At 35.5% G+C, this 22,059-nt stretch overlaps 1 protein-coding gene across 1 annotated transcript in view; it reads right to left on the bottom strand.

The window, feature by feature from the left end:
- Positions 1-21,381, bottom strand: part of LOC134540319 (beta-alanine transporter) — a 203,210-nt gene extending 181,829 nt beyond the window's left edge. The window contains exon 1 of the mRNA XM_063382981.1: positions 21,280-21,381. Coding sequence (XP_063239051.1) covers positions 21,280-21,381 — 102 coding nt within the window. The remainder of the gene's footprint in view (positions 1-21,279) is intronic.
- Positions 21,382-22,059: the final 678 nt, after the last annotated feature.

Raw genomic sequence — 22,059 nt, 5'->3', positions numbered from 1 at the left:
TTATTATTACCGTTTTGGTACCATTAGTAACACATTTTTCCTAATTTCACTTTGCGAAGCAATCGCATGATGTTTGTCGACAGAACTGTTGACGACCTCGTGAAGTTGTTTTCAAACATTGTTGTCAGAAGTAGTACTATCTCCTAGTATCTATGCTCGAGAACATTTCATATGTAAATGATAAACAGAATATAAATCGTCGTTCACTGATGTAAATAAATAAGTCTAATCTTATTTTATAACTCAATAAAGAAACTCAAATGATTTTTTATGATAATAATACTATATGAAAAAATAATAAAACTCAAAATATTTAAATAATTCACAATCATAATTTAAGTACCTAAAATAAATTACTAAAAAACAGTAAAACAATTATAATAATCACAAAAGATTTAAGCAAATTAAAATAGCAACAATCGTGTCCAATAAATATTATAAAATTTAATGTTGAACTACAACTAACTGCAAAATCTTAAAAAAAAAACCTTTGTATTCACACTTATTTACATATTTAAAAACACCCAAAAACCATAATATAAAAATAAAAATTGCAAACTCTTTAAGACTATTACCTATGTCAAAAGATTTTTTGCAAAGTTTTATAAATTCATTTGAATTCCTGGCTTCGTGTGATAAACAAATTCAGAAAATTTGTTCATGGTAAGGCAGCATAGAATGGAACACATATTTTTTTCCTCCCACGTCACATTGTCGAACGCCTTATCTTTTACATTTACTTACAGCTGAGAACCTCTGTTATAAATAAATATAGTTTAAAAAACTAAAGAAACATGCTTTTAAAGATTATCAAACTAAAAAGTAAAAAATAATTTTAAAATTTAATTTATGTCAATAGTATATAAGAAATACTAGTATAAATGAGAAAAAAGCTTGAGGCGCTTTGTGCCATATTTTTTGTGTATTAAGCGCCCAATGCTTTTTTCTCATTTATACTAGTATTGCTTATATACTATTGTCATAAATTAAATTTTAAAATTATATTTTACTTTTTAGTTTGATAATCTTTAAAAGCATGTTTCTTTAGTTTTTTAAACTATATTTATTTTTAACTTTTTAGTTTGATATTCTTTAAAAGCATGTTTTTTTAGTTTTTTAAACTATATTTATTTTTAACTTTTTAGTTTGATATTCTTTAAAAGCATTTTTTTTTTAGTTTTTTTAAACTATATTTATGTATAATTATCATAGGGAAATGAGTTACCGACACTACCTATTACCATCTGAGATAACTATTTGGAGTTGCAACGGCACAAAGAAATGGTAAAGTCTCTCCGAATAATTTACAGTTAGATGTATGGATGATATAATCTTAGAATTTACCGGGAAAAAAAAATTTCTTTTTTCCGGCGTGGCCGGGAGTAGAACCCACGATCGCTGAATCCGAAAGCTGACGTCACAGAAGTCGCGCGCCTTAGACCGCTCGGTTAACGAACGTATTGAAATTGGTGGGACATTTTACAGTGATGAGCCACTCACTCTTAGTAGAAAGAGTTACAGACGGACAGACAAACATACAGGTGAAGCTAATATAAAGCATGTAAAAAAAAAACGAACAACGCATGGTGTTTCCTATATCCTGAACAGAACGGGCACGTTGTCTGTTTGTGCGATGAAATCTTTTACTGTATAATCTTGAAATAACATAGAGGTAAAAGAGTACGTTCTATATGCTAAAATAATGCAAATGTCTGAATTCGCGCTGCTTCTAGAACATCTTCCAGTTAAACATAATCCAGATGCCCAGTGTTCCATTTCTATTTTTTTACAGTAAAAATACTGTTCAGCCCCGATTTCGAAGATGTATACAGACCTGGAAAGCACTTTACAACCGTGAGAGTTTTCAACTTATTTTGTTGTGATGAACCTGCAGCTGAAGTTATTTGGTCGAATTCAGGTTCATTATATATATATATATATATATATATATATATATATATATATATATATATATAGGGTAAATCCAGGAGAGATGGACCACCGGGTGAGATGGACCGATGGCATAGTTCACGAACCTGCTAATAGAAAGCGCCATGGTTGGTAGGAATGAGTCGTGGCAACCGTATTGCACTCTTAGTGTTGTTTTAGTTCCTTTGTATGAGTAAATTGAGAAGATATTAAAGAAAATAGAAAGTAGGTAGGTCAAAAATTTTGTTAATGTGAACGCAGTTGTGTTATAGAGACAGTATTTTGCAATATTTTTGAACCATCATTCCTTACAACATGTTAACAAGCTAAACGTATCTTTGTAGTGTTCTGTAGCTACGCTGGGCACAACAGGGACGTAATGGCGGCCTGGTCCATCTCTCCCTAACGATCGGGATAGATGGACCAAAATAAAGTGGGAGAGATGGACCATCGTGGGAGAGATGGACCATCGTTTTAAATGGGCCTACGTATTATTAATGAGTAGGCTGTAGATTTGTAATGTCGTTTCTACAAAGAAATTAGTCACAAAACACATTGTTAAGTAATTTGTATGTTAATTTCCAAACTTTTAACGTAAATTCTTCTCTTCGTTAGGCTTACTTAAAAAAAAAAATACAATATAGGATGTATGCGGTAAAGTGAGCACTTTTGAGGCCATAGTTACTTTTATCATTCGATCAAATTATTATCTTTCGGCCACTTTTAAATATGATATAAATAATCGCTTATGAGCCTATTACATGAAGTTTTCTCATTAGTCGTGTGTTCTTGTTCGTATTTAAAAGTTGCGAAGTGCTCACTTTACCTCGTACAGCCTTTAATAATTTTTTACAACTTTTTGTAGTCATTTGAAATATTATTCAGTCAATTTGTGTATAAAAATTAATTTTATATTCGAATGTAAATTTGATTTTGAAGATCAATGCGCCTATTATGTTGACCTTTGTTTAGTACAGATATAAATTTGTTTAAAAGTACGTATGCAATAATTGACTTATTGGTCTAGTGGGTAGCACGTCCGCATGGCTTGTATGTTGTTTCAATGGCGAGGGCAACTACATTCCTCCCTATTGCATTTTTAAAGGGAAGAATAAGAAACAGGAGTTCAGTGATGGCATGTCTCCGGGTTCCATGATTGCAATGAACGTGAAATATGCTTACATAACCTCTGAATTTTTTTTCGACTGGTTGAAACATCACTTTTTGCAAAGAAAGCCTGCTGGAAAAGTACAGTTGATTCTTGACGGACACTCCTCCCATTGCAGCAGTGTGGAAATGATTGAATTCGCTGATGAAAATGATATAATTTTGCTTAGCCTTACTAGTCACACGACCCATTTCTTCCAGCCACTTGACAGAAGCTTTTTTAAATCTTTGAAGTCTAACTACAAAAAAGAATGTGATGTGTTCATGAGGAACAACCCATTGCGGCAGATTACGAGACTGCAATTTGGCAAGTTGCTAGGATGTGCTTGGTCCAAATCAGCGACTGTAGAAAATGCAGTTTCCGGCTTCAAGGCATGTGGAATTATTCCGCTAAACATGTCTGCAATACCAGACTACGTTTACCTGACACCTAGCGAAGATTCAACAATCATCACCCCTGACACAAGAGGTTCTAGTGAAACGTCACTTTCTGAAGCTACTGAAACGAACTTAGTTCAACTACACTCTCCAGACATTAGTTTGACATCAAACCAAGAAGCAACCATAGTCACTGATAGGTCTACCCCTCCACTCGAATCTGCTCTGCCTATAAGACATTTCGAACAGCCTATCAGTGATGAATGCCTGGCGACTCCTTGAACTTCGTCAGGGCCCACCAGTGTCTCCGGAGTCAAAGAGGTCGACAACCCCACGCCAACAAAAATTTTGAACAACATCTCACCTATTCCAATCTTAACAAAAAAAAAATACAGCCCGTGGTAAGAGTGCAAGTGTTTCGAAAGTACTAAATTTTAAGGATAATGTACAACGTATTACCCAAGGAAAACATAACAAACTGAAGAAAATAAAAGAACAAGAAGAAAGAAAAGGACGGAGAGAAGAAGCTATCCTAACTAGGACTGTTAGACCTACCAAACATAAAAAACCAAACACCAAAGGATTTTCTCAGCCAATTTTGTATGATGACAGTAATGATGGTGACTGGGACGAAGATGAATGTGTCGGGTTTAATGAGGACTACAATACTACAAAAAACAGAAGACTGGATTAAATGCACAGTGTGTCCCCGTTGGTTGCATAAGAACTGCACAAAGTACGAAAATAAGTGCGATGTATGTGGAAAAAAGAACTAAAATCTTTACGGGTTTTGAAAAACTATATCTGAAAGAAGAAAGACCTTGTAAAACATGTTAATGTATAGGCACTGTAGACTTTTTGTACGACAGAAACGATTTTTGTTTAATTGAGTGCTTAAATCTGAATTTAAAGTTAGTCATAAATGATTAAATAGCTTTCTCAATGGTGGTCCATCTCTCCCATATAGCCTGGTCCATCTAACCCTAGGTATATGGTATAGATGGACCAGTACTGCAAAAATTTTCAACATTTTTCTTCACTTTGTTAACGTAAATTTTCTACATATACCTTTGCTTTTCATATACATAGATCACCAGATTATCATAGCGTAATTTACTTCACCAATATCTTGACAAATAACAAAATTATAAGAGTTTCAAAAAAGGTGGTCCATCTCTCCTGGATTTACCCTATATATTGTGTGTGCGTGTATATATGTGTGTGTATATATGTGTGTATATATGTGTGTGTATATATGTGTGTATATGTGTGTGTATATATGTGTGTATATATGTGTGTGTATATATGTGTGTATATATGTGTGTATATATGTGTGTGTATATATGTGTGTATATATATGTATATATATGTATATATATGTATATGTGTATATATGTGTATATGTATATATATTTGCGGAAACAGGAGACAAAACATGGCGACCAATGATTCTGTTATCCCACTTCCACCATCACTCCCCCCATCACTCCCCCAGCCACTAATATGGCCCTTCTCTCTCTTTTGTTTTCCTAACCGAGTTAACGTTCCACCGAGAAAACAGGCGTAATTCGAGAAAAATAACAACTCCCATCATGTACTCGATTTTGGGTTTGGCCTAAAATTCATTTGATATTTCCGTGAAGGATCAAATAAAATTCCACTTTACGATTATTCCGTAATTTTGAATATACTTACTTTCCTTAAACTACTTAAATTCTTTTGATATCGTGTTCTAAAAAACCTTTTCTGAATATGAAAGGTTTGCTTATCGAAAAAAAATACTTCAGAATTAAATATATTCTCAATTTTAAAATAAAAGTATTTATTCACAACAAATATGTTAAAAAAATTTCTGGCTATGTTTTGTATTAATACGAAGAAAATGTGAAGACACGTTTTCTTTAAGTTAAAAAATATTAATAAAATAAATAGAAACTTTCTGACACTTAAAAACGCTTTTTACTCGTGAGGAAGCGAAATACGCCCTCTTGGTTTAAACAGTTTTTTGGACCAAAGCAATTTTTTGTCGTTTAATTAAAAATGGTGATTTGTTAAATAATAGTTTACATTTAAGTGAAATCCCTGATGTTAAGAGCAACCGGCTGCTACAAATTGTTAGGGACTTGAAAAATTCGCTGTTTCGATGGCCTCCAGGATAGTTCTACACAGTCCTCTGTACACTCGGGCAAATAAATAACGCCAGTTCGTTGGATGCTGACTTGTGAGTCGTCTCAACTGGTTTGCCCGTGATTCGTTACTTCTTTTGTTGAGGGTTTCTCATTGGGTCAGAGTCGCCCATTCGAACAGTGAGCCAATAGCAAAAGCAGCTTAATGGTATATGTGTATGAATTTCAGACTATCGCGAAATGAATCTGCGAATTTTTCCGGTCTCTACAAATTGTTTATCCTGTGAAGTAATTATCGTTTAGCATTTTTACTCTAGAAATGACTGCAACTGTAACAATACTGCCAATTGACTGTACGTTATTGTCATTGAAGATATCTCAATGTGTGACCTCTGTCTTACTATCAAATAACCAAAGTAAATATTGCTATGACGTAAGGAACTGTAGAAACTAATAAGGCGTCATTGGGTTCCTAACACTCCCTTTTAGGGCCCGGTCTCACACGGAAAGTTAATAAATTCAATTTAATGGCATTTATTTGTTCTACTAAGGGCTATTCCTATAAACTTTTAACCCGATTCCTCTTTTTACATTTGTTGACCACCGTCAGTCGTTTTAGTGTAAATGATTTGTGAAGTTGATGTTTATTTTTACAAGTACATTCGCCGAGAATCGAACTCACTATCTCCAAGGTCAATGACGTGTGTTTTTCTAAAAATATTTTAAAATACTAATAAAAAAACTTTTTGGAAAATAATTATGAATTTCAAAGATGGCGGACATGACGTAATAATCCAATATGGCGGAAAGTTATAGAATACAAGATGGCCGAATCCAAGATGGTGGCCGAGTCAAGGTAAAAATCAAGGATATCCAAGATGGCCGCCGTGACATCAAAATCCAAGATGACGGTTGGTAACTGACCCGCTCTACACTACACGCCCTCGAGTCTGTGCCAGACTCGGCCAAACCCCACTACTTTTGTTCTGTCACAAATGTTTTCCACAGATGTTCACTTAGTGTAATATAATGGATAAAAAGAGTCGCGCAGGTGTTCTTAATTATAATAACTTGCGTTACATTTTACATTATTCATATTAAACTAAGTAAATACCTATGGAAATTTTTTGTAAGAGAACAATCAATGCAAGAGATGTGTCATATAATTTTACAGGAATATCTCTTAAAGTTTGGTATCACACACAATATTGATTTTTTTTTCTTAGTTTTGTTTCGTCATTACTTATTATTTAAGAGCTTTTTCTAAAATGTTCACTTGATACCTCGCCTAATTTTTTTTTGTTAGAAAAAAATTCACTAAGTGTAATTTTATGGGTGTAAAAAGTTGCATAAATGATAATTACAAATAATTATACGACTTTTCACACCTGTGATATTACATTAAGTGATCATCTGTTGAAACTTTGTGTCGCAGAACAACAAACGTATAAGAGGTAAAGAGTTAGATTTTAAAAAATAGTCTTTAAATAAAAGTAATCACTAACAACCTAAAAAAATAACATGAAATGTGAGACCAGTTCTTAAAAAAATTAAAATGTGAGCGAGTCTTTTAGTTCTCGCCAGTGTTGTGTAACATCCAACCTCGATAACGAGCAAATACCCGTGTTTGCATGTTGTTCATGCCGAACGTATAATAAGTATACGCAAATTGGTGTTTTAAACTACATTTCTGGACGCGAATCTAAACGTAGTTACCGCACCCACCGCTAGAATCCGCTGCCGGAGCAGCTACGTCGTTTATAGAATCTTTTTTTTTCCCAGCAGACAGCATTTCTAAACAGCGAAAACAGACTAGAAGAAATGCTAAAACCCCCGGCATTGGACTTGATTTTCGACAAAGAACTAAAAAAAAAAAAAAAAAAAGTCAACGGTTGATACTATAAAGTTTTTTTTTTTTTGGTAACTTTTCGTTTGCACCATCCGCCACAGATGTGGTTACACATCTCCGTCCCACTCACGAAATTACTCCTACCGAAATGCAGTACACCTGCAGCCAAGATGGTACACGTAAAACAAAAAAAAAAATAATTGGTCCGTTCGTCAGCGACGCTGGTGTTTGCGCGCTCGTGTCGGCGGTAGCTTATTACTCCCGACTGGGGAGCTTCATGGGTCGATGCTGACGCAGAACCCGGGGTCTGCTTGGCACACTCCCTTAATGCGCTGTCGGCCGCGCGTTAAGATTATATATGGACGCGCGGGCCGGCAGCGACCCCCCGCGATGCATCACGCATTGCAGTGCATCAGCTGTCCCGTCAACTCTCTCTCGCCGGCGGCCAGGGAGGTAGGTAGGTTCCCCCCGGACAACCGCGGAAAGAACGCATTGCCCGACAACACGGACCGACAAGCCAGAGCGGGTGGCCGCGAGTCTTGACAGTAGCGTACAAATGTAACGTCCTGCGCCAGGGTTCAGGGTGTGGTGCTGAGGGGCCGACCGCCATCTTGGATTGTGACGTCACGGCGGCCATAATTTTTTTGACCTCGCCGTGTTCGAACCGACGACTCAGATCTCCGTGGGTAAGTGTACGTGTTTTTATAAAACAATTTAAAATATTTTTTTATTAATTTTTTTATAAAATTCGATTTATTAAATTTTTTTATGAATTTTAAAATTTTTCCCGATTTTATAACATAAAAATTACGGATTAACAATATGGCGGCCGTAACGGCCATAATTAAAAATGGCGGGTCAAAAATGGCAGAAAACAAAATGGTGGATCCAAGATGGCCGCCGAGGTAAAGGGTCAAGGTCATCCGAGATGGCCGCCATGACGTCACAATCGAAGATGGTGGTCGGCACTTTGGCACCTCACCCTGACCCCTGTCGCAGGACATACGTTTGAACACTACTTCTGACCTTTCCCTCAACTGTTCAAACTCCTTGACGTCTCGGTGGAGAACGGCTTGCGTATGGTCAAAGTTTGATTTCACATGCTGCGAGAAACCTAACATTCAATGTCCTTGTGTCAGATTTCCGGATAATCCACTCTCATACATATTCTGATTTTTTAAAATTAATGCTTTTTTGGGCGCGTTATGAAAAAAAAAATGACGTGTGTGAAGTTTTACGATGCGCGCGCACCATGCAACGAAATTTTCACATGATGAAAAAAAAAGTTACATACAAATTATATATATAATATATATATGTGTGTGCGTGTGTGTTCATATAAGTGAAGTTATGTTCATAAAAATACTTTGGGACTATGTTTTGAAACTTTAGAAGACAGACAAACAGCACACGCATTGTGTGTAGGTAAGAGAAAGTATTTTCAGTTTTCGAGACCAGTTATTTCTAGCGTACGTGAGATAAAGCACATGATAAAATATTGGTTTGGTGTTTTTTTAAAAATAAATTATAAATTATTGAAGGGTTTCTGTTAATTAATAAGCTTATAAGTTAATTTTAAGTAAAAAAAAAAGAACATCATCCAATACCATCCTTAACAAATTTTTTTAAATTTCTTTTCCATAATAATTACATTTTTTTATTATCACTTTATGTTTCTTAACCGGAGGTAGGGCATTTAAATTTTTACAAAGACTTCGTATGTATAAAGAAGCGAGCAAATTATTTCAGATTGCATAAGAAGTCGTTAAGAACTTAACTTACTAATGCATATCTTGGCTCAGTAGGCATATAGGTAACCCAGGGCAGAAAAAAATATTTGATCAAACAAAAATGTTATCTAATATAAAAATGAATCGCAAAATGTGTTGGTAAGCGCATAACTCAACAACGCCTGGACCAATTTGGCCATTTTTTTTTAAATGTTCGTTGAAGTTCAAAGATGGTTTTTACGGCGAGAAAAATTCGAATAATTGCCGGAAAAACCCTAAAACCAGCCCTTTTATTTTTCCCATACAAACGTTTTCTAACTAAAACGAGCACTCATTGTTGTTTAAACAATGTAGGTATGTTCCTAACTTCAAAGAGTCAATTTGTACTTTATTACCTCTGTACAAAGTTCAATCATATCTATCAAAACAGTGTGCGTTGGGGCACATATAAACAAAAAAAAAATAAACCGAAATCGAATAGTTCAATTTGGTCGGCTTCGCGATATTATTTAATTTGTTTTACTTTAAAATGCATCAGTTTTCAAGTCATTACATCAGTCAAACAAAACCAGCGTTACCAAAAGTATTTCATAAGTTTAAGTTTTTATTATTTCATTTCCCTATTTTAAAAACGGCTTGAAGGATTTGACTCCAAGTCATATCAAATTAAAAAAAGTTGAAACAACAACAACAAACTGTCAATGACAGTGTTTTTTTTTCTTGGATTTTAGGTTACCTACCCTAATGGGTTTGCTTTTGTCAACTTATACACGAAACAAATTCTTACCTATATAGTGTTTTGTGTAGTGTTTATTTACCTATGATCGCTAATTATTGCATATGACAAAATAATCTATAATATAGATATGCCTCCTATTAGACGAATCAATTTAGGTAGAAGAACCCGAAATGCTACAAACCAAGCTAATTACCGATCTAATCATGCACTACAATGAAAATAAAAATTATTATGTTTCACATGATTAACAATAAAGAGATTACTTATTTTTTTATATATCTTTTTATGTATATGTTTTATTTAATTATATTTCTTATTCACAACACCTTATCACCAGGGTGACGGTTCTGTTCAGGAGAATTTTTTGCCCCGACTATAAAATATGTAGGAACAAAAAAATGTCACATTACAAATCATTTTGACAGGACTTTATTGCAATTTAATTAGGCAGTACGAAGTCTGCCGGGTCAGCTAGTTAGTAATAAATTTGAAATTTCAACATAAAAATTAAATGCACGGATATGCATTTTTTTAAATTATCAAATAAAAATATTAAACCATTAAATAAAAATAATATAATTTTTTTTGGTTCAATTTTTTTTTGTCTCGTGCTTAAACGACATGCTCTGTAACTTTAGCTGTGCAGCAGTGTAGCACGGTGTTACCAAGGGGTTTCGCTAACACAAACGAAACTCTTTTTTCCCTTGTTGCGTAGGTACTGGCGAGCTTTACACGCCATGGGACAAGCCAAGGTAAATACATTTAAAAAAAAATACAACTTTAACACGGGGATGAATTTTGAAACAGTTTCCAACTGTGTTTTCTCTGGTTGAGTTACTGACGAGACGATGTCATTCCCCTGTGGAGAGAGAGCAAAAAAAAAAAAAAAAAAAAAAAAACTCTTCAAAGAGTCACACTCCCGTAAAAACTCTTGAAAAGAGAAAACGCGGTAACCTAAACCATACAAAAAAATGGGACGCAGTGAAAGACAGTCTTTTTTTGCCTCAACATTATATTATCTTCTGTATGGCCAAATAAATAAGGTGGATTCAAACAATAATTATTTCTAGTGGGAATCGACAAAATGGTCTTGTCATTTAATATATTAGGTAAAAAATCAATTTGGCCACACATATACAATTTAGTATGATCAGCCAAATAATGTGTCATTTTTTTGTCTTAAACAAACTTTTTTCTCTCTGTTTATAGAACTACGGTTGTTACGTGTTTTTCCCTCTCGTGAAAAATTAATCATTTTCACCAAAGCCTATCACTTAATTATCATTTAATATTAAAATTTATATTTACAGCCACCATCTTCAATTTCCATAATTTTTATGCTAGATAATCGGGAAATAGTTTAAAATTAATAAAAAATCTATTAATAACATTTTAATAAAATATATTTAAAAACATGTTGCACATATCGTTACGGTAGTCATCTTGGATTCCAGAAACGTTGCATTTTTCGTTAAGCCCGCCATCTTGGACTGTATGACACAATCATTGCGCGCTTCTTTCGTTACGGACACCATCTTGGATTCTAGATCGTTGCAATTTTAGTTACGGCCCGCCATAGCTTCGCCGAGAACAGTATTTTTTTCCAATTCGATTCGACTTCTCGAATATTTTTAACATTCGATTATGATGTTCGCTTTGCATAAAAAAAAAAATTGTATTCGCACAGGTCTACGTGGATGGACTACCTTGGCCAGGATATTGAAAGACAACGTCTGGCCCGATGGATGCCTTGCTTGATATGGTCGGCATCGAAAAAAATGAGGATTTGGTTAAGGGTTAGGGAGGTGAGGAGACGGATTTAAGGAGAGGGGGGGGGAGAGAAGGTGGAATTGGTGGTTTGGGAAGCGTGTCCAGCTAATCACACAAACAGCCCCCCGGCGCCACTCGCTTTGCGCATGCGTAATTACTTGGTTGGGGTTAAGCAAACCCAGAGCCCGCCGTTATTAGATTGGCCCAGTGCAGCAACGCACGTTAAACATTGGAACACGCATTCCCGGTGTTGGCGAGCGTTTTATTTAATTATTTCGCGGTGTTAATTTCCATGCAAAAACTTTTTTTTTCAAACCCAGGCACGAAGTGTATGTCACAAACACGAACGGTAAAGGGCATTCATTGATAATTCCCGAGCCCAAGTTAACATTTCAGTCAAAACTGTGTTACTTTATCGAGACCTTAATCAGGCATCGTGAATAATGCACACCCCGTTGTGGCGTGAAATTTAATAATGAGTATTACTACTATTGCGCAAAGTAATATTATGATATATATGGCTATAAAAGTTTTCCTATATTTCAAAGATATACATATATTATATTGCATGGCCAAATAAATACATAGTTTGCTTCGGATGTTTTTTTCACTAAGCAAATGTTTACTCCAGCAAATTTATCTACTTATGTGTAAGTAAATCAACATTATTCAGATGCATCAAATTATTTTTTATAAAAATATTTTACAAAATAGGTGGTTACACAGACAATATATTTATTGATTCATCGTAAACCTAAAAATACATATAAGCCAAAATTATCATCAATATCAGTGTGAAAGCACTAATTATAGTGCCTTAAGGTGCAAAAAACGTTTAGACAATATAAACAAACACTGCTTTAATAAATTTTTAATTAAATACATTTTCAAAGTGCATATTTTATAGTTGGCATGTGTTCCTTAGTGCTTTAAAATTATATTATGGAAGTTATGGCGTTTAAAGAAGTACACATGCATTCTTTTAGATTAAAATATAAGAATGTTTAAATGACTGTCGCTCATACGAAACAGAAGACGATTGCCGTGAAATCAAACTAGCTTTAAGTCCCAGTGAAACAAGTTGTGATTACCTTAATTAGGTTTGAAAAACCACCAGTAAATACAAAGAGAATGACGAATAATATCTCGCGTGGTACTCTTATGAAGAAAAAAAACGCTTCTCACAGTGCAATAAGGTAATATAAAGGCAAAATACATGTATGGAACACAGATACTTTTGCATTTTATCCTGAAGCGAAGTAGATCTGAGAAATATTTACGTGCCTGTACTTTTTATTGAAAACAGTAAGCACCTATTGAGTTTGAATGAAGATTGGTGTATTCTTATTTGCAAAGCCTTTCGAAAGTGTCTAAAAATTTGCCTTCATATTGTACAGAAAAAATCAGACCGTAGACTTTCGCGGCCAGATTCACTAACGTCTGGGCTTCTAGTTGAAGCCACGTTTGTGGAAATGATGGCTTGCCCGACGTTTCATCGTGATTTATTGCAACCATCTTCAATGGCGATTAAAAACCGTTTCATTAATCGTTAATTAAGGTGGCTTGCATTAAGATATGCCGAAACGTGACCTAAGCCAGAATTAAAGAAGTAATTTTTTGAGGCAGTTAGTAATTTATTTTGTTTTCAAATGTCGGTCAATTGGGAGTATTATTTATTTAGTTCCGTCTACCGTTGAGTCAGAAATCATCAACGCGAAACTGCGTGGCGTCTGACTTGCAGATGTCTGCGTCCCGTAGTTGATAGTTAGGGGCAGGCATTTTTCGCGACTAAATCTGGACGCCTATTAGACTGCAGAAAGGCACACCCGCACCAGAGGTTTCTTCCTTGTGATTGGCGGCCGTCTGCGAGAGAAGTCGTTGCCTTTTTTTGACCGAGCCACTCAGGACGTGTTTGCTTCCGCACTGAATCACTGTGATTGGTGTCGTAACAATCGACATGCGCCTGAAATAAATTCACCCAATCAAGATACACAAACGGTGCTACAGTGTTTTTAACTCATTACTAGAGACATGCAAAATTCGCGGATTCATTTCGCGATAGGCTACCATCAAAACAGCTATACCTTCGTACCGCTTCTGAGATTGGCCCACATTTTATTCCGGGGAACTGCGAGCCAATGGGAAACACTAAACCAAGAAAGTTCCGAATTACGAACAGCCTAGTTGAGACGTCTCACGTGTCAGTAGCCAATGAACAGGTGTCATTTCCGCGAGTATTTAAAGCACTGTGGAATCCATCCTAGAGGTCAATGAATCCGCGAGTTTTGCAGGTCTCTACTCATAAGTAATCTCGGAATCTTTTCGCGAAATGTGCATGGCCCTATTGATAGGCGTGTGGGGATTCGTCTCAAGTGCAAAATTGAATAATTCCTCCCCAAAGATTCCACCACTCGGATTCGCCTCGCAAATGTTCTTTCAACGATTTGACGGTTACTTCTGTTCTTCCCCCCCCCCCCCCCTCTTTCACTCTCGAGCTTCTTTCCCCCCCCCCCCCCCCTACACCCCCTTGTCATATACTCGCGCATTGTCAACAGCTTGTCACGGGATGGTTTTTAGGAGGGTGGGGGAGGGTGATTCGCAGTAATTGTCCACGATTATCTTTTACTGTACCTCCGTGTTAACCGTTCCCCCCTCTTCCTCTTTCTCACCCCACTGATTTCACGCCCTCCGTTTCCTGTAATTCTTGGTAATATGACGAAAATTCCCGTGGGTGGGGGAAATTCAAAGATGAATAAAAAACAACATAATTCCTTCCCATCATTGGCGTTGCTTTAAAATTGTAATACGTAGAATACACTAGAGATGCACAAAATTCAAACTTCTAAATTAGGAAACCTGTTATTGTTATTGCCACTTATTTATACTTGTGAAAGATATAATTTTTTAATTGATGAGCGGGAACGGTATAAAATATTTCGTGGTAGAGTATTATTATGCCTATAAAATTAATAAAAATCCATAAAATTAAATGAACAAATTGACAAGAATGTTATCTTGTCTGCCGTTACGAGCTATGTAGATATTTTTAGAGTCCTAAATAACCAGTTATGTAGTTTTTTTAATTATTTTTTTTTATTTTACGAAAGATTATTTACAAATTTCTGACATTGAAAATATTCATCTGATTTGGCACCAATATATAAAATTAAAATTAAACCGTTCATTCCTAGGTAATGCATAGAATTTCATACATGCAAATTTAACCGTAAAGGGTTAGTTGTTTTCTTGTAGTTTTACAAATTATTTCTTGGCAACCAGTTTTTCAAAACAATGTTTTGAGAAATTAAAAAAAAAATGTTTTCTGTGAACGCCTTGCAATTCAAGTTGCGGGCAAGACGCCGCATGTGGCCATCAAAGGAAAAAAAAACGCAGCTTTAAGAAATACGCCGTTCACGGAGACGAAACTTCTGAGAAAAAATAGCTCAAACTTCAGACAACTTCACATGCAATTCGATATGTCGCGAAAATAACCGTGCGTGTGCATTCGCTCCGTCTTCCGTTCCGATTGGTCAGCAGTTTTAGTTGGAGGGTGGGCCAGAGAATCAACGTTCTTATTGTACTGTATTTTTTTAAAGATGGTGAAATATGGCTGACATTCATCGGCGTTTTAAAATGTTTCTGAGAGAGTTTTATTGAATTAATTACATAAAAGTTACCCTTTGTTTTTGGCGAAATTAGTCTGGAGTAAAAATTGTAGGGATAATAAAGAGCAAGCGTACAAAGTGTGGGAGATGAAGACAATCATGCGGCAAACACCTTCAAGTAATCATCGTGCAAAAAAAATTACACTTCTGCACATGTTTAATGTATTATTGTACTTATAGATTGTTTAGACATGATCGCCGTAAATTCCAAGTCCTAGTAGCTCCTATCAGTTTCAAAGAACCTTAACGTGGCTGTCAGCATATCATGGAAAGAAATAAGACTTTCCTTATGCTGTTTGGTGTGTGGAGTTGCCAAATGCAGTAAATAAGTGTGTGCACTTACTTCCACACGTAAGTAATTGCGCCAATCCTCGAACTCAGCTTGAAATTCTCAAAGTAATCTTACATGAAAAAAAAGAGGCTTCTCTTCATCAGCCAGGAACGATGTTTCCCAACATTTTTTTTTTAAACCGTTGAGTTTTAATAAAGCAGAACCTCAAAAACGAACCCCAAGACTACATTTTCTCCATGCTGTCTCTTGCTGACGGCCGAGAAAATAAAAACTGTGTGTGTAAAAACTCTGCGCAGGTAGTTCGTTGCTCAAAACGTTGCGTGTGGCCGGGCTTAAGGGTGTAGCCCTATGACCCTTTCCAGGTCGTAATTTTATATTTACTTTTCACGCGGTTAAAATTGTCGAATTTTTAAGTGGCTAAACTTTCACAAAATGCATAATTTTTGCATCATTAACTTGCAATGTTGCTTTTTTAAACTTTTTTACACAGAATGATAAAGGGAGTGAACTGGAATATGAAATGGAAACCTTTTACAGTTAAATACGATTTTATTGGCTACTATGTGATATGGTTTAGATTATTTTAGAAAAAAAATATTAATTTTACCTAGCGTTTGAAAATCCTCAGAACTTTAATGATATTAAAAGGCTGAATAAAATAATTTCTTTTTTGCAGAAATAAATTTAAACCATAACGCACAGTAGCCATTAGCATTGCCTTTAAATCCAAATATTTTTAATTTTTTATTCCTTTTGGTTTTTTATCCTTATCCATAATGCACAAAAATTTTAATAATTCAACTTTGCCAGAAAATTATGCAAACAGTATGCATTCTATATTATTTTAATTTTGTTGAAATCCAGCAACTCAAAAAAATAGATATATCTCCAAGCTTAAATCGTGTTAAACGAACCCCCTTAACTAAGATCTGTTCCGGTCGTCAGGCACGTAGCTCTGCCCCTGGATTGGTATGCGCACCGCTGGACGGGAGTGCAGGGCGGTTGCCTACGTGTCCTCTGCAGGGGCGGACGTATGGGACAATAGCAGCCCGTCGCTCGGCAGTTAGTGCGTGCCTTCGCTGAAGACGAGGGAGGATTGTGTTCGCAGCGGACACAACAGTGGCGGAAACAGCCCCCTCCCTCCCTCTAGGAGTCAACGACGCACTCCACTATTACCTTCGCTCGCTGCGCGACGTAATTTACCCGCCGAGGCAGGACTCTACCTGCGAATGGTCAGGGGTGTATCTGTGGTTGGTGAGGCCGGACGATAAGTGCGACGCTCGCTGGTGCTTCCAGCGCGGTGTCGCCTCTAAGCGCGAGACTGCGTACCGGCGCGCAGTCTTCACGCCGTGCGCGGGTCGAGTGTGAGATGTGAGAGGTTACCATTACAACGTGTGGCAGAGAATTGAAGATGAAAGTTGGAATGCAAGTCCCTTGAGTGCTTTCAAGAATCTGTACTGGATATTCGATGTCTAAATATTGTTCTGAAAACACGAGCTTTGGCCATTTTCACTCTTCAAAAAAATACAGTTTTAAATTTAAATACGGAAACAGGATCACTTGTCCGTTCTCAGCGCATTCCTAATTTCTTTTCGTAAACATACACCACTAAAGACCCACTATTTTTTTTCTTTTTGCAATTCATTGTAATTTTTTGCTTAACTGTCTCTACACTATATTATATTTAATAAGTAATTTATATATGGGAATAATTTGTCAGTGTAACATTGATCCTTTATAAATACTCCACAAAGATTTTAAAAAAAACTATTTGTTCATTCCCATGCACATCTAAAACGATATTTTTAATACTGCGAATAAAGAGCTACATAATTAAATGAAAAAAAAACACGATTTTTCAATTCAATCCAAGTAAGAAAGACCAAATGGCAAGTTAAATAATGTTATTATAGCCCACATATTACTGTATCAATAACACCTAATTTTTCCCACGAATTTTCAACACATCGCCAAAACATTTTGTTGATTTTCTTAAGCAGAGTCTATAATTTTGTCCAGAACAATTAACTTAACTAAAATAAAAACATTATCCGTTTTTTTTTTGTAAAATTAAAGAGAAGGGCTAAGTAATTAAAATAAAACCAATTGCAATTGTAATAACAAAATATTATTTTGGTAAATTAATAAATTCAAATACATCAAAATGACGTATCTTTATGCAATTTTCTAAGTTCCTCAATTCAATAATTAAATATTCTAATCAAATAAAATTATAAAATTAATAATGTGTAACTATTGAGTTTATAAGAAAATAAATAATTTCATAAAATATTAAAATATATTGAATGTTTAAGAAATTATATATTTATTTTGTTTATAAACTATATTTAATAAAAATAAGTACCACTTTGACCCTAAAACACCCCAAAATGAATCTCCACCACCTAGTAAATGTGTTTATAACCAAACAAATAGTTTAGTGACATACGATAAATATCTGTGTTATGCTTGAAACGACGATATAACTTAAGCGAAGTTTAGTTTTCTAAAGTTTAAGCTAGCTGTGGGTAAAATAGCCTTAAGAGGTTCATTTCAGAATATTTATATAATCGCGAATGCATTCAGCGGACATGCTTCGTGATCCTACAGCCATGAAAGCGGGAGATATGCTTTGAGCGGACTATTCAATTTATATTTTAAATAATGTTTTCAGAAACACTAAAAATTATTATCTTGGATAAGAGGTAGAAATTATATGGTATGATGAAGAGTTTAAAGGATATGTCATCCTGTTTTTCACTCTTCTTTTGATTTGCTTTAATTGTTTAAAATTAAAGTATGACAAATTATCAATACTTCAATCACATTTAGCGATTTTAACAACATGTAGGTATACAAAAAAAACTATGATTCATCAAAAAAATTGTTAACTTAGTTTTGTTAATTAGAACGTACACTGATCTTTCAACGTTTTCCCCGCCGGTTTGCCTGAATTTCCACTTGTTCAACTGATGAAAATCATTTTTTCATGTATGGACAACGAAAGAAACAATTACAACTGCTGTTCCTCGCTTCCCAGTTGTTGGCGTACGAAATCAGTTTTTAAAGCGATTGTTTTATCGTGCATGTGAGAAGAATAATTCACGAATTCTCTACCGCCAAAAAAAAAAAAAAAATAAATAAATAAATCCAAAAGTTTTAGTGCTTTGAAACATTGCTGAAGGCTTCTCAGAAACAAAAGGAAACAAAAACTGCATAACACATGACCACATGATACACGGAGCAGTCATCGCTCGTGTGCGAATGCATAATTAAACAACTTACAACTTCCTTTTGTTTGTTCCGTGGTTGAAACTCGGTAGCGGCTGTATTTCTGCGCAGTGTTTTGTTTCAACCAGTCCGCTATCCCGGTCTAAACTAAGCCGGAATGTACTTCAAGCACATTATATATTATATGTATAATTTTTAGCATGAAAAATATTTTGCAAACTTTTTTTTTAGATCCAGCGTTACAACAGTCGCCTTGTAACAAGACTTTGTGTGTTTGATAAATTTCATTAATTTTTTTAAAACTTTTATATATTTTTAAGGTTTATATTTACATCTCCTTGACATAAGGATTCAAAAAAGGGGTTGCACCACCTGTATTTGTGTACAAGCATGTGCTAATCAGTCAACTGCAAACACTGAAAGAAAGACACTTTCTATGACACCAAAACAAACCCTTCTGCGTAAAAAAAAATAACGAAAACAAATCCAGAAATAGGGAGATAGTACAGTAAGCTGCACAAGAACGTGCTGCTCATAACTTCAAAGTTAAGCCTCTGGGGTATGGATGAGCGGTATTTTCGAACTCAGAGGTCCAAGCGCTTTGATGCAATCGTCTTAACTCTGTGGCTATGACTTTGAACCGATTCGAACGTCGTAATGCTCGGACCAGTTGCAACGTGCAGTCTGTTGCATCTGCATGCACTTTGCATATGCAGCCAGACTAGCCAACACCTAATGTATATCCTAAGCGCAGCTAGTTACGCGCGCTCGTTAGATCGTTACCTATTCTACGGGATTATCGCGTGACCTCATTTGATCTCAAATTAAAAACAGGAAATTGTGGATGATTTTTTATTGGCAAAAAGAATAAAGCGTTACATTGTTCTTAAGCTTACATACATAAACAATACATCATATATAAGCAGGAAAATAGAAAAATTAACCTAACAGGTATCGTTGACCCTTTTTTTTTTGGATTTTTCTTCATTACAAACTAATAAGTCACACCATTACAATCTTTGGTGGTGGGCTGTGAGGTTAGAGACTATAAACTAAGACACACTCTTACAAACTAACATGTTACGATGTACCGTCAAAATTACAAGCTAAGTTTTGTTCCTCTGTTAACAGTAAATTTAAAAAGTATTACAAACTTAATGTGTTCTTACCGTAGAACCTATGAACTAAGACACACTGTTACAAACTATAATGCCATTGTTTTAACTCTATAAACTAAGACATACTTTTACAAAGCGTATTGTTACCCCTACGCTGTGTAACTTCTTAACTAAGACTAATGGATACAGACTGAAGCACTTATAAACGAACAAAATTATTGCAGATTTTGCGCGGTGTTCTTACCATAGGACCTTACAAACTAAGATGCACTATTACAAACTTTGATGCCACGTTGTAACTAGAAACTATAAACTTAACCAAATACCTCTTCACAAAGTTTACCGTAATCCCAGTCCTCCCTGTGACCACTTAATTACGACGTACCGAAACACACGTCGACACTTTAAAAATTACAAACTATATAAGAGACGCTCGCCGTACAAACTATAGTAATCCTTCCTAGTATTAGACGTTAAGAAATAGAAGCTTCGACATTAAGCACTAAAATTATAGAATCTATGAACTAAGAAACACTATACGATATGAACCCGTAATACCCGAACTATAAAGTGAGGTATAAGTAACATTACAAACTAATGATAATATGAGGCGGAATGTGGACCGAACTCATGCTGCTTCATATCATCTACTTACAAACTATTACATAAGACATTGGCGGCAGGGGCGCCGATGTAAAGTGAAACATTATTTGTTCTTAAGAGTATACTATTCCCGGCACTGGCCACAAACTAACATTCAAAATGTTATGAAACTATAAACTACAAATTAATTAAATGAGGTAGGTTGTTGTCTGTAAAGGTTGGCGTCGCTAATGAATAGCGACTGCTTACAAACTAGAAGATGAAGCCGAAACGGTTAAGCATTTAAACTTAGACATCATTAAGTTTTAAGGCGCATGCAATTCCTTGAACAAGTAAAAAAGACAATCCATAAGATATCATGAATAAAACGATACATAACGAGAATATTTGAAAAACCTGAAGATAAACGATAGCCTTCGCAGATGGTATGCGATTACATGAAAAAAAAAAGAAATATGTTAATGAAAATTAACAATTCCAATAAGTGTTGAGGTCCGGGCCTCCGGGATTTCCAATTCTGGTACCCATGACGCAGTTCGTCTTAGGAGGTTTTTTAGTAGACGTCTCCACCATCTCCTCCTTCGCACGCGACCTGGTAGGGTCCGTGTACTAAAGACAAAAATTAACATTAAGACTATTGCTTAGAGCATACAACTGGTTTGGTAGGAACAGAGATACTCACTTCCATCGGATGATGGGCGTTGACGGATGTTCCATCTGGCCTCGCCATACCGTTGCTAATGTTCCAAGCCACCAGCACCAGCAGGATCCCCAGAGTTTTCATTTCAGCGGATGCTTCGCAATGTTCACAAACTGCAAATGAAAAAACAGACAATGTACATCTCAATTGTAAAACAGAACCTCGGTCTCTAGGAAGAACTCATAGGAACAGATGGCTATACATACAAAATAAAAATTCAGAAAAGAAGTAAAATATTATAGAGTACTTACATGGAGAGCAGTACACGGAGTAACTGGTTCACACTGTTGCTTCAGAGGTACTTGTTAACGCCGCCGCTATCGGATAGCTAGTGCCTTTCATGGGACGGTTCGGGACTTTATATACTTTGCCTCCTGATAACAGGGCTACACAATATTTTATAAAATTACCAAAGTATGACGCACTTGGAGGAAACCATAATTAGGCAATGATCCTGAAATAATATTAAACCACAATTGATTACTATGGATCAACGCTAATCGGTATGAATAATTGCGTCATGCGACATGAAATAATGGTGAAATTATTAAAACGTAGGTACCTATTTGAACATTTTTCCTGGAGTCTTGACGTCAAGTAGGTATCGCGCACATCTGTATCCCGTTACTAAATGACATATAATATGTTTTTATCTGAATTGACGCAATGCATTCTCACGTAATGTGGTCGATACTTAAAAATTGTTTGGACCTATGAAACGTTAATATGTCAATGTGTTTAATAACTGTTTTCGAGATAGCA

Source organism: Bacillus rossius, chromosome 16 (genome assembly GCF_032445375.1).
Source record: "Bacillus rossius redtenbacheri isolate Brsri chromosome 16, Brsri_v3, whole genome shotgun sequence".
NCBI classification, from domain to species: domain Eukaryota; kingdom Metazoa; phylum Arthropoda; class Insecta; order Phasmatodea; family Bacillidae; genus Bacillus; species Bacillus rossius.
The sequence above is the reverse complement of the archived record's forward strand: the minus strand, read 5'-3'. Positions and strand labels throughout refer to the sequence as shown.